The sequence below is a fragment of the Oryctolagus cuniculus genome, chromosome 14, assembly GCF_964237555.1.
Source record: "Oryctolagus cuniculus chromosome 14, mOryCun1.1, whole genome shotgun sequence".
NCBI lineage: Eukaryota > Metazoa > Chordata > Mammalia > Lagomorpha > Leporidae > Oryctolagus > Oryctolagus cuniculus.
Genome location: NC_091445.1, coordinates 41,174,350 through 41,188,102, shown reverse-complemented (window position 1 = coordinate 41,188,102; position 13,753 = coordinate 41,174,350). Strand labels below are relative to the sequence as shown.

Genomic DNA, 13,753 nt, shown 5'->3' with positions numbered 1-13,753 from the left:
AGGATTAACCTACTGCACCATGGCACCAGCCTCAACAAATTCATCTTTTATGAACAACAGCAAACTGTTCATTAGTGTCCCAAACATACATACATAGTTGTGATGATCCTGTTTGGTTCTAAAATTTAAACTGTGGGGTCACTGCTGTGGTGCTGCAGCCTAAACCACCATCTGCACTTCGAGCATCCCATATGGGCACCAGCTCTATTCTGCCAGCTTCACTTCTGATCCAGCTCCCTGTTAATGTGCTTGGGAGAGCAGCAGAGGGTGGCCATTCTCTCTCTGTAACTCTGTCTTTCAAATTAATAAATAACATACTGGGGCGGGGGAGAGGGGGAGAGGGAGAGGGAGAGGGAGAGGGAGAGGGAGAGGGAGAGGGAGAGGGACAGGGAGAGGGACAGGGAGAGGGACAGGGAGAGGGAGAGGGAGATCCATCTTCCATCTGCTGGCTCATTCCCCAAATGGCCTGGAGCTGAGCTAATCTGAAGCTAGGAGCCAGGAACTTCTTCTGGGTCTCCCACATGAGTGCAGGGGCCTAACCACTTGGGCCATCTTCTACTGCTTTCCCAGGCCATTAACAGGGAGCTGGATCAGATGAGGAGCAGCTGGGACATGAACTTGTGCCCATATGGGATGCTCGCCCTGCAGGTGGAGGCTTAGCCTCCTATGCCACCAGAGCCTGCCTCTAAAAAAAGAATCTTTGAAAAAAAATTTTCCTTTATTTGAACCTCAATGTCAGGATACAATACTATGTTTAAATAGCTATAACTCAAATAAGTATTTAAGTGTCCTCAAAAGGAAATATTTTGAACTATTAGATTCATTAATTTATAAAAATATTTTGAACTGCTACATTTTAGTCCTAAAATTCAAGTTAAACTTCCATATAAAAATACATTTGCTTCAAATTCTGAAAAGTGATTTGTAAAATCAAGAAAAATAGCACTTATTTTTAGATGTGATTTTTATATCACCTAACTGCACAAATAGAAGAAACAGAATAATGGTGTTTTATTTAAGATTATTAGAATGATTAGAAAATAATAAACTAATGACTTTCTGGTTTCCCAGTGAATATGTGAATTGAGAAAACTCCTTTTTACAGGAACTATCTGAAGCAGAAGGCAAAAGATGGCAGCAGTGAGTCATTCCAAGATCTAACATTACACATGGCCATTTTGCTTTATTTTTTCATATCATCTAATTTTGAATTTAATAATATCTTAAGTTAAAAATTATCCTAGAAGGATAGAAATCATAAATGTTTCAATGAATTGAGGCCCAGAGCAAATTAAAACAAAGCAGTCCATGGCGTGACTTGCCCACCTCTCAAAGAGCTCCCCCTCAACTTCAAAGTCTGTAGGGACCGCCTAATGGCCACCCCCAGTATGCACAATTAGTGAGCAAGGTGTGCCAGTGATCCTACCAAATTGAGAAAAAACTTTATATAGGCAGGAGAGACACATTTATTCTTCAAACCCTATCTATGCACCAATTCAATTTTAATCCAAAGACCTACTGATCTCCCTCTCTTCCCCTCTCCCTCCTCCCTCCTCCCTCTCACTTTGAGTCAAAAGATGCAAAAAGAAAAACAACAGGACTGGGAAAGGCTAGGGTAAGAAAAAGGAGCATTTAAAAATCTAATGTGGCCTAATGGATACACTGCCACTAATTTGTCTTGAACCAACTATTCAGAGTAATTGAATTGACTTTCCAAGAAATAAAATAGAACATACATTTCAACATGTGCTGAACATTGGTCCTGCCTGTCTTCCCTCCAAAGAATCAAGGTTTTCTAATACCAATCTGGCTTTCAGACTTGGAGTGAGGCTGCAGAACCACCTTTACAGGGGAAAACCAAGCCTGTGGCTGCAAGTCTAACTCTGAGACAGGAGGGTGAAACTGAACAACTGCACTACTATAATAGTCCTTGCTCACCCTGCTGTTCCTTCCACTAATTTCTACCTATTTAACCGGTCTAAAGCTTCCCCCTCTCCTCTTACTTTAACTTATATCTTATCCTACTCCAAAGGATAGTGGAGAATAGCACCGAATAAATATTCAGGTCATTTAACTTTGTTGGATAATCTCTTCCAACACACAATAAAAGCGCATTGTGACTGAGAATCATAAGCTCCAAATCCCAGCTATTACAATTTTCTGTATTCTGCCCTGCTTGTCTCTGTCATAGAAACATGCTCGGGGGAGGGCTGTAGTGGAGAAGCTGGCGGCTCACAGTGTGGAGGCCTCTGGGGTCAGGGATGCTGAACTGTGCTGAGAGGAGGCACCTTGGTCCTAGCCCCTGGCCCACCTGTGCTGGGCCTTGCCATGTCTCAGGAGTGCATCGAGGGACACAGGCTTCTTGGCACATGGTGTGGGTCTGGTTTCCCAACAAGAATTTCACAGCAAGAATCGCACATGGAAGTCTCCATGGACTCAATGAGCTGTCAAACCATGAGGCCCTATGGAAAATCAATCTGAAAACGAAGAAAGCAACGCGGGGTGTGCAGGGAGACAGTGGGGGCAGGGGAAGCAGCAGGTCAGTAATTCCACTGTAGCGTGGAAAATGGGGAGGAGGAGGAGGAGGAGGCAGCAGAGGTGTAGAAGACTGGAAAACAGGAAAAGGTGGCAAGGAGGAGAGGGGGGAAGAGGAAAAGGCGAACTCATCGCTGCCACCTGCGCTTCAAGCTCCACACTGGTCAAGGGTCCTTTGGGCTGGAAGTTCACAGAATTCTAGACTCACAACCGGAGTCACTTTGTTTAAGGACGTCTCAGGACCCGCGACAACACGTGGCCCCAGAACACTGGAGGCGATGGGACCGGGCAGGTGCCGGGACCCCCTCTCTGACCCATGCCATGGCTTCTGGCTCTAGAACCCCACGACCTGCCCGGAGACCAGGGCCACCTCCAGCAGGCGCGTCCAGCCCGCTCCTCCCCGGCCCCTAGGCACACGAGACCCCCGCACCCCTTCCCCTTTGTCTGCAGGCCGGCATCTGCCCCATCAGAATCAATGCCAGTATCTGGCACCTGCAGAACCGGGGTTCTAGCCCTTCTCCGGGTCCCCTGCATCCCCCCGGCTCGCGCCCAGGGCGTGCGTTCCCAAGGATGCGCGGCCCTCTCCCAGCCCGCGGCCTCCTCCCCTCTCTCCTGCGGCTGCCGCTGCCGCTGCTGCCGCGAAAACCAGAAGTGGAGCGCGCGCGGCAAAGCGCCGCGCTCTCGCGGCGGCACTGGGCATGCTCGGCACCCAGGGCAGGTTTCGGCGGCGGGGCGGACGCTTCTACACTAGCCGGGCGCCCGAGCCGGCCGCGGAGGCATAGGTGGAGGCTGAGGCTGCTGCGCGCCGCGGGAGGAGCCTCGCCCTCGGCGGCGGCGGCGGCGGCGGCGGCACAGGTGGCGCGGGCCGCGCGCGGGGCGCAGCACGGGAGCGCTCGGCGCCGGGCGCCGCGGCGGCCCCAGGCTCGCGCCCGCGGCGGTAGCCGGCCGATCAGAGCGGCGGGCGCGGCGGCGGCGGCGGCTGCTCCTCTACCAGCCCGGCCGGCCCTCCGCGGCAGCGGCGCCCGGAGCCCAGAGGCGCCCCGAGGAGCGCGGGGGAGCCCGCGGAGTCGGGCAGGGGGCGCTGCGCTCGCCGCGCTCGGAGGGGCCGCCGGGCCGGGCGCTGCGCACTCGCGTCGGGAGCCGCCTCTCGCCCGCGGCGCTCGCCCCTGCTCCCCGCCAGCATCGCCTGTCCCGCGGCCGCGCTCAGACAACAAAAGCGGAAGATGCCGCAGTTGGGCAAGGTCAGGACCTTGCCCTGAAGCCGGGCGGCGGCGCGCACGCCTTTCCCCGGACGGGAGGAGCTGTCGCCGGTGGCGGGTGCATGTTCGCCAGGAAGCAGCCGGGCGCCGCGCCGTTCGGTGAGTTGCCTTCTCCGGGCTGCCGGGGCCGGCGCATCTTGCGCCTCGGCGTCTTCCTCCTCCTCCTCGCCGCCCGTGGGGGTTGGCCCTGGGCTCCCGGCCGGCTGGCGGCGGCGGCGGTGGCTGCTGCGCGGTGCTGCCGGCCGCGGGCGCGCCCGGTCCCCTGTCGGCCGACGGCTCTGCCCGGCGCGGGGTCCAGGGCAGGTGCGGTTCTCGGAACGGTTACCGAGTGGCTGTTGTGCGTGCGCCGCCTCCCTGCCACCCATCCGCCCCGAAGGAGGCGTATATAGGGCAACCCGACCATCCTGCTCCCCGCCACCCTCCAGAACATACCCGTGGCATTCATGACGTCCCTAATATACGAGAGAAGACGGGTGGGGGTGGGGAGGACCTCCCTCGCGTCTCCTGCCCTTATGCTCAATGTCATTACGATGTTTGGCTAGAACAAAATGGAAAGACTTGGTCCTACGCGTCCATGGCCGAGTCTTGCGCCTGCCGCCGCCCGCCAGACCGCGAGTCCCTTTTGGTCTATATTTAGCGGCTTCGGGGGAAGCCTTTGCAGCTCGATTCACAGGTTTCGGGAGCTCGCGCGTCCTGACAATAGATCGTGAGGCTCTGGAGAGCGGCGCGCGAGACCCAGGTTTGGGGAAGCTGCGCGCGAGCCTGGGCGGTGCGCGATGCGAGATCTGGGCGATCCGTAATCAATGGCTGAACGCGGCGCTGCTGGGTTTGCTCCCCGACCTTCCTCCTCCTCTGGGGTGCGATGGGTTTCCTGGGCTTGCTCCTCGGCAGCTTTCAGCCACCGCGTTCAGAACCAAGTCTAGACACGGGGGGTGCAGCCTCTCTGGTCTGCGTGGTGGGGAAACAGACTTGGGAATTTTTAGGGTGTGTGTGTGTCTGTGCGTGTGTGTGTGTGTGTGTCGTTCCCACAAAGAACAGTTACTTCCCTAATGCCCAAAGTTGTGTTTCGCTGCAAGTGTGGGGGTGGCGAGGGGTGTGGAAGCCGAGAGAGGAGCAGGTTGCGGGTTCCCTGCCTGGAAAAGGTGCCTCCTTTTGAACTGATGGGATTTGCTGTGGCTCTGAGAGGGGTTGTTCACGTGCATGTCTGATGTTCTGGAGCAGCTAGGTTGGCTCTGAACAGAGATTTGTTTGAAGCATAGAATTGGGCCTGGCTGGCATAGATTTTCACTTTGTGGAACTATGGGACCAATATTTAATATGCTGGGAGTTTTCTGTAACGATTTCCCTGAAAATGAGGAGGTGCCGGAACTACCCGGGAGTTATCTCATTGTGCGCCTTCCATCATCGGTAGCTTAGGTTAGTGGTGGTAGGTCAGTTAATCTCTGCTGTTAGTCATTCGCCTACATAATTGAAAGGCTTCAGAGCATGCCACTTCTAAAATCCCATGGAGAAGTGTTTGATAGGAATTAGAGGGATGAAGCTGTGCATGATTGGGGAGCTTTGCTATAGAAGTATGGCAAATAAGGGAGAGTGTCTTCATATCTGGATTGATTGCTTTGAACTGTGCTGAAATCTCTCGTTAACGTATCTTTGCCATATGCAGAATCCATTGCTAATGTTGTTGGAAGACCTGTTAGGTGATATCCATAGTGGTCTGTGGATTATGAGATGTCAGGGCTTGAATGAATATGATTGCATTCAGAATTTGCTGCTGAAATTTGGGAGGCCCTATCATGATAGCAAAAACAAGTTAGTGCTGCAGAATGATCAGCCAGGTCTCAAGTGGCTCAAGTTAACAGAACACTGGTTAGTTTCACCAATATTGCATTTGTTTCAACTTTATCACATTCAGAGAACTTTCCTAGAGCACTTCAGACATTGTTGTGTTCCTTGCATTCTTTAAATATAAAATATATTTCAAAAGAAGCCATACATGATAGAGACATTCATCTCTTGTTCTGTTTTTCCCCATTTGACTCTAGGGTTTGTTTTAAATGATTCTTAAAGGACCAGTTGATATTGCTCTGTGCCTGTGTGTGCACCAGAGAGCTGTTGATGGACGTAATTAAAACTAGATGTGCATTTTACGTTTTATTTAGATTGAAAATGCTAGTACTGGACTGAGTGGCAATTGTAGTAAGTACAAGATTGTTTGCTCTAAAGACATTGTTGTAGCCTTGCAGAAAGTAGTTACTTAATTTGGTGTATGTCTGTAGTTGTATGGCTCAGTTTTTACAGATGTCATGGATGTTTTCACTATTTGTAATGAGAGTCATGTGCTATCAAATTATGATATTTCCATCCACTTCATATCTTTGCCATAGAACAAAAGCCAATTCTTTCCCCCAATGAAATTGTTCATCAGACAGGAAAAATGAAATTCAAATTATATTAGTTGGAAAGGACAATTTATAGTTTTGTGAAGTAATTTCTCTGGATAGTATCCCTTCATAATGACCTCTAAAATTAAAAATGAAATAACAATATTCTCAAATATTGCATTACTTCTAGCTATAGTTAAATATGCAGTACTTTTTCCCTGAAAATGTTATAGAACTTGCTGTTTGTTGTGCTTTTAAATGGTATGTACTTCTGTGGAATTGCTGCGATTTTGCAGTGTAGTTTCATAAGGTGTCCTTGCATAAGAAAGTACCAGTTACATCTGAAACAATGTATATGTACTTTGTATTGGCCATTATGTTTCTAGTTGTAACTAGTTGCAGTCAATTGAACTAAAATATACTGTTACATTTTGAATATCCGAAGTCATTTTTTTTTCTTCTTCCCTCATGATTAGCCACAAAAGAGGTGAACTTCCAGTTATGGTTGTTTCTTTTTGTGGACTTTTTTTTTTTTACTTTTTTTTTTTAGAGGGAAATTGGTGATGCTACTATCACTTTCCAACATAGATCTTATGAAGGATTCCACGTGGTTGAGAGTACTTAAACTCGAATGCCATAATTCAGACATTGAACAAAAACCATGAATTAACTGGCAGTTAGTTCTAACTTGAGAACTTCAGTTGAAGATGTGGAACAGTGGTCTTCGCTGGCTGATTTAAAAGCCAGAAATATGGTCTCAAGCTATATTCCACTGGCTGCCATGATTGTTCTATGAGGGCCACAGTGATGGTTCTATGGTAAGAGTTATGTGGTTGAGTGTGAAAAGTTGGGGAGGGAGCAGTTCATGACACTTGTTGCTTGCTCTAAGTTTATCAGATTATATGCCAAAGCAATAACTTTTTAGTTTAATATAAAATATTAAATATGTCATAGATAAATAGATCCTATCACATTGTCTGGCAATCCAGCCTACTGATTAATAAACTGCCTGACTGATCTTAATGAATCCAATTATATTCACAAACAGTAGCTCCAACACAGGAACCTAACACAAACGTTGTTTCATGTTGTGCTTTTAGTTCATTAAGTGTTAAGACTTGTAACAAAACTGTATTTATGACATCTTCAGTTCTTTGTCTTTTGGTCACATCTCAGTTAAGTGTAATTTTAAGCTTTCCATCATGGTTAATTGATTTGTAGGGAATGTCTTAGCTTTATTAGGATATTGAGGATATACCCTATATCAGTTTTCCACAAATTGGGAGTAATGACTAAATAAGAGAGGAAGATGCTTCCTAGAATTATTCTTTTTTTTAATATTTATGTATTTATTTGAAAGTTGGAGTTACACAGAGAGAGAAGGAGAGGCAGAGAGAGAGAGAGAGAGAGGTCTTCCATCTGCTGGTTCACTCCCCAATTGGCCCCAATGGCCGGAGCTGTGCTGATCTGAAGCCAGGAGCCAGGAGATTCTTCTGGGTCTCCCACACAGGTGCAGGGGCCCAAGGACTTGGGCTATCTTCCACTGCTTTCCCAGGCCATAGCAGAGAGCTGGATTGGAAGTGGAGCAGTTGGGACTTGAACTGGCGCCCATATGGGATGCTGGCACTTCAGGCCAGGGCGTTAACCTGTTGTGCCACAGCGCTGGCTCCTAGAATCATTCTGTGTCCCTTTGTAAGTAATCTGCAGAATAAATTACACATATGTAAACTTCCCCTATTAGATTTCCTTTTTTAAAGATTTGCTTTATTTATCTGAAAGAGTTACAGAGAGAGAGGTAGAGACAGAAAGAGAGGTCTTCCATCCACTGGTTCACTCCCCAAATGGCTGCAGTGGCTGGAGCTGGGCTGATCTGAAGCCAGGAACCAGGAACTTCTTCTGGGTCTCCCACATGGGTGCAGGGGCCCAAGCACTTGGACCATCTTTTACTGCTTTTCCAGGCCACAGCAGAGAGCTGGATCTGAAGTGGAGCAGTCGGGACTCGGACCAGCACCCTTATGTGATGTTGGCGCTTCAGGCCAGAGTTTTAACTAGCTGTACCACCAGGCAGGCCACATAGATTTCAATATATGTTATTTACTCTGGCATTTACTATACCCATGAAATACACATACACACTCTGGTTGTGTGGCAGAACTCAAATTTTTCTCTAGAAATATATTTCTCATCTGAAATAACAATGATTAGGAAAATAACTTTCTATAATGTAATGTTCCTTTACATTCTGCTCCCAGTGGGTATAGAGGTGAAGAGAGAGAATTGGCTTTGGGCAGAATCCAGATATTTCTCCTTTTAGCTGTGTGTCTTTAAGCATTTATGTGATCTTCAGACATTGACTTGGTTTCTTTAGCTGTGAAATAGATATAATAAAACAGAGCATCTTAAAAGCTTGGCTTGAGGATAAAATAAGTGTATGGAGAAGTGTTTGGTAAATTGTAAACACTTATTTAAACACAAGATATGTATTTATATACTAAGATAGATGTTTATGTTTCTTTTTTTTTTTTTTTTTTTTTTGACAGGCAGAGTTAGACAGTGAGAGAGACAGAGAGAAAGGTCTTTTCCATTGGTTCACCCCCCAAATGGCTGCTACGGCTGGTGTGCTGCACCGATCTGAAGCCAGGAGCCAGGTGCTTCTTCCTGGTCTCCCATGCGGGTGCAGGGCCCAGATGCTTATGTTTCATTCATGTATTATTAAATAGGTTATATAGGTGGCTACCTTCTCTAACAAAAACTACTATTGGGATATACCATCCCCACAGGCCTTTTGGAATGTGGCTTTATTGTATAGAGTTGCATATAAAATCTGTCAACCTTTGTGTTCTGAAACATACAATGTTTGTTTTATGTATTAAAATATATAATAGTTCAGCTACAGGGAAAGTAAATTATATTTCCAAGCTCCACTATTTAAAAAAAGATTATAATATAATAGACAGGAATTGCAAAACATTGATATTCACTTTTAGTACTATATTAGTCACCTGATTAAGATCAAATTTTCTACAGAGATGAATGTTGTACAAAGAATATTATAGACAGCTTAATAAGCATCCCTCTGTGAGGTCAAATATTAACCAGCTGCTCAGTTTAGAACCACAGAGCATGAATCCTATCATAACACTACTGTACAGGAAGGAAGAAACTTTAAACAATTACATTTATTGCAAAAAGAAAAGATTCCCTCTTCTGCAATTAAAGTCAAGTCCTTCAAAAGAAAAGAAAAACTATGTGCATTGGGATCTTTCTGAAAATAAATGGTGACGTTCAGTGGTCGTTTCACTTTTAGGAACCACAGAGAAAATGCAGTGCAACCCAACTCCTTTTGCATCATCAATTCCGGAGGAGTTGGCTGTAGCACTGTGATCTGTGGCAACAGGATTTTTTTTTATCATCATCATGCTTTGATGTATCTTAGAATTTGTTACAGAGTGTGACCTGTATAACAGAGGACTAATTTATCTTCACTCAGAAAAACATTTTGACAATAAATGTGGTTATTTATATTCAAATTTATGTGCTGTTGTGGGAACTGCCAATTATAAGTTAGCAGAGTAAAATACATGTTATAACAAAAGGCATTTCTGGTTTTTTTGGGATCAAAATAAGCAGGTGAGCCAATTATATTTGGTCTAATATAATCATGTCAAATTGTCAGTTTTGAATTATATGGACATGTTACTAAATAGGATAGCTAGTTATAATGTTAGATGAGAAGGAACAGTTTAATCCTACCATTGAAATTTTAAAAATAATTTATCCTGCATAGGCAAGGACAGGAGTTTTTCTTATTGGTAATGTCTTTTTAAAAATAGGTGTGAATATCAGGCCATTATTAGAAATATGATCTATCGGATATGTGTTAAGAAAATTGCATTTTGTACAGATTTTATGTAATTTATTCTTTCTGCTTAGTCGCCTCTTCATATCTTCTGATGTTCATTGTAGTGTCTCTTTCTATTTCAATGTGCAACAATAAAGCAAAGCACATAATTACTCTAAAAATTACAAAGTGTGCAGAAATGTGCATTGTTGATATCTTTAAGGAACCAAACATACCAGGTTTCCCTCCCCGACTCTAATGAATGGACAAAAGATAAAGAAATGGCTAACCTGGGTAAAAAATCAGCTTTGATTAGACAGAGCTTGCTGTGGGAGTTGAATGACATCTCAGATCTGCAGTCTTCCTGCCCCACCCCCCCTCCACCCCGCAACAGTATCAGAGCTGGATAGAGCCAAGTCTTGCTCTGTGCAGGCCAGGAGTTCTCTTGGGAAAGAAAGCAGCAGGGCAGACTGCTCCTTTATTCTTCAGGGGCAGAGAAAGTGATGGGTTGGCAAGAGACCAGAAGTGTTTCATTAATTAAGTTCCCTTTACCTGGAAGGAAATATTGGAAGGAGGAAAGAAGTGTTCCCCATTGACGTTGTTTATAAAGAATCCAGTGGATAGAATATAGTAGCTTTCACTGTGCTTCACTTGGTAGTTGAACTCTTTAAATATTTCATGGTATTTTGACACTGTATCAGGAATTATCAAGGGAGTGTCTAATGTCTGGCTGATTTATAGTGAGTATGGTCTCTGAAATTCTGCTGATTTATGTGTATCCAGCTTTACTCATTCTCAGAACTTCTTCCCTACTTTCCGTGTTGGTCTTTAGCTGCTCATAATTGGATGTCTTTGTAAGTGGTGGAATTGCACAGAGTAGGACAGTGCCAGAATCTGACTTCCTAAGCTGTATATAAATGATGATCCAGCTAGCTATTATCCATAGCATTTATTTTCCAGTGTAGATATCAGTTTGACTGGTGTTTAACATTTAACTATTAATGGGAGCCATTGTAGACATAGTGAAGAAAGAAGAAAAATTCTTGCATTTCCAACTCAGTATGTTTTATTTGCTTCTGAGCATAATTACTCAACCTACCAATGTCCACTTCTTAACATAAATTGTATTCTTCTCTATCAAATATTTTATTTGGACTTTCAAATATTAGAATAACATTGAAGTCATTACCTTCAGCAATACCCAATAATTTAATTTCCAGGAAGAGCAACGTCTTTGGCAACAAACCAAGTTGTGCAAATATAAAAGAGCTGGGATATAGTTTCTCCTGTCTCTAATACACTCTTCACAGGCCTGGGTGCTGCAGAGCGTGGTTGCTGTTGTCATGGGGAGACTGAGTGAGAAAGAAAAGGAGGTCTGTAGAAAATCAGACAGAAAAGTAAGAAGTCTCAGAGGCAGTGACTCATATAACATTTACTCAGTACATGGCAGGTGGTTCAGGAGAGCTGGGGCTTGTAGTAAGTGGATTGGATTGCGTATCTTGACTTGGTTTGGAAAAGAATAATGTTGTTATACCCATAGTAGATGCATACATATACTCTGCCATCTCTAGCTTAAGAACTATCATGCAGTTGTGAATTATCTTTTGAAAAAATAGCATTATATGGGAAATGTGCCTGATACCTAAGGAAGAGAAGCAAACCATGGCATAAAATTATATATTGAATATGATACCCAGCATATATACTCACCACAGTTGCAGAAAAAACAGTGTAATGAGAATGTTCTATTCTTTATATCTTGTTTTTCCAATTAATACCGTTTAATATGTATTATATCACTATGCAAAGAAGTACACCTTTAATTTTTGGAAAGGTTATTGCACATTTGCTTTAGGGTAAATTTTATTAATTAGATGGATGCATGATTTGAAGTTAACAAGGTTCACTTATCATGCTTACACTGTGCACTTCTAATCACCCATAGTTACATTTTCTGTTTTAAATTTTACATGGTTTTTAGTAGGTTTAGAAACTTTGCATCTTTTAGGGAACTCTACAGTCCATGAGTGAAAGGTTTTTCTCTTTTTCAAATATTTTTTGTTTGTTTTCAAAAGTAACTTATGCTGTTTAGAAGTTTGAAAATATAGAAATTAAAAAAAGAAGTTAAAGTTCATTCATGGTCTCAAACCCCAGAATGCATACTATTTTTAGAATTCCCAATTTGTACACTTTTTTTTTTTTTTTTTTTGACAGGCAGAGTGGACAGTGAGAGAGAGAGACAGAGAGAAAGGTCTTCCTTTGCCGTTGGTTCACCCTCCAATGGCCGCCGCGGCCGGCACGCTGCGGCCGGTGCGCTGCGGCCGGCGCACCGCGCTGATCCGATGGCAGGAGCCAGGTGCTTTTCCTGGTCTCCCATGGGGTGCAGGGCCCAAGCACTTGGGCCATCCTCCACTGCACACCCTGGCCACAACAGAGAGCTGGCCTGGAAGAGGGGCAACCGGGACAGAATCCGGCGCCCCAACCGGGACTAGAACCCGGTGTGCCGGCGCCGCTAGGCGGAGGATTAGCCTAGTGAGCCGCGGCGCCGGCCTGTACACATTTTTAAATGTTTTTATGTAGGTTGCTCTTGTGCCACTTTACTATTAACATATAAGGCAGCATTTCTCATAGAATTAGCGTTTATTTTTAGTATCTATTTCCCATACCTATATGTAACATAAGTTACTTAAATAACTATTTCTGAATATGGATGGAGATGGCATTTTCATTCTTTGGCAGTTTATTTGCTGCTGTTACTAAAATCCTGGTAGTTAAAAGTAGTAAAAAGTTTTCATCAGGTCGTTCACTCTAGATTATTTCCTAGAACCGGATGTTTTCAAGGCTGTTGACACATGTTGTTAGCTTGTCCTCCATCAAGCTTATATAATTTATATTGCTCTCAGCAGTACACAGGTATGCCAGTTTTCCTGTAATTTCAACAACCTTGAGTATTTTAATTGGAAAAATATATATAATTAGACGAGGGGGGTTTCTATTTCCCTATGATTTGATTTCCTTCTCTTTGAATATTGCTGAAGTTAAATGTATCATTAGTTTCTTTCCCTTCTTCTAATTCCTTTGGGAAGTATCTTTTCATGTCATATGTTCATCTCTCATTTGGTCTATTTACTTTTTTCTTATTGATTTATATGGTCAGTCTATAGTAAATACTTAACTCTTTGTCATGCCTTAACCATATATGCCTTTTTTTTTTTTGACAGGCAGAGTGGACAGTGAGAGAGAGAGACAGAGGGAGAAAGGTCTTCCTTTACTGTTGGTTCACCCCCGAAATGGCTGCTGTGGCTGGTGCACTGTGGCCGGTGCACCCTGCTGATCCGAAGCCAGGAGCTTCTCCTGGTCTCCCATGCGAGTTCAGGGCCTAAGGACTTGGGCCATCCTCCACTGCCCTCCTGGGCCACAGCAGAGAGCTGGACTGGAAGAGGGGCAACCAGGACAGAATCCGGCGCCCCGACTGGGACTAGAACCCGGTGTGCCGGTGCCACAGGCGGAGGATTAGCCTATTGAGCTGCGGCGCCAGCCAATATATGCCTTCTTGTGTTAATTATTATTTTGGGAGCATCATCTTTGACTTGAAGTTAAATTTGTTCCCCTTTTCTTGGGGCAAGGCAACATTTTATCACTCTGATTTTGTGTGTCTCAGAAGTGCACAGCAGGACAGTGGAGCAAATTGTTGAGGAGGTAGCTTAAAAGTTGCATCTCAACCCACGGAATTCATA

The 13,753-nt window shown here is 44.7% G+C and overlaps 1 protein-coding gene across 5 annotated transcripts in view; it reads left to right on the top strand.

The window, feature by feature from the left end:
- The first annotated feature begins 3,570 nt into the window (after positions 1–3,570).
- The window catches only part of CTNND2 (catenin delta 2), a 982,006-nt gene continuing 971,823 nt past the window's right edge, over positions 3,571–13,753 (top strand). The window contains exon 1 of one of the 5 annotated variants that reach the window (XM_070056591.1): positions 3,571–3,893. In XM_070056591.1, coding sequence (XP_069912692.1) covers positions 3,857–3,893 — 37 coding nt within the window. In that variant the 5' untranslated portion in view covers positions 3,571–3,856. Of the gene's footprint in view, positions 3,894–4,065; positions 4,534–13,753 lie in introns of those variants that run through there. The other 4 variants (XM_070056587.1, XM_070056589.1, XM_051853868.2 and 1 more) reach the window with 4 other exon arrangements.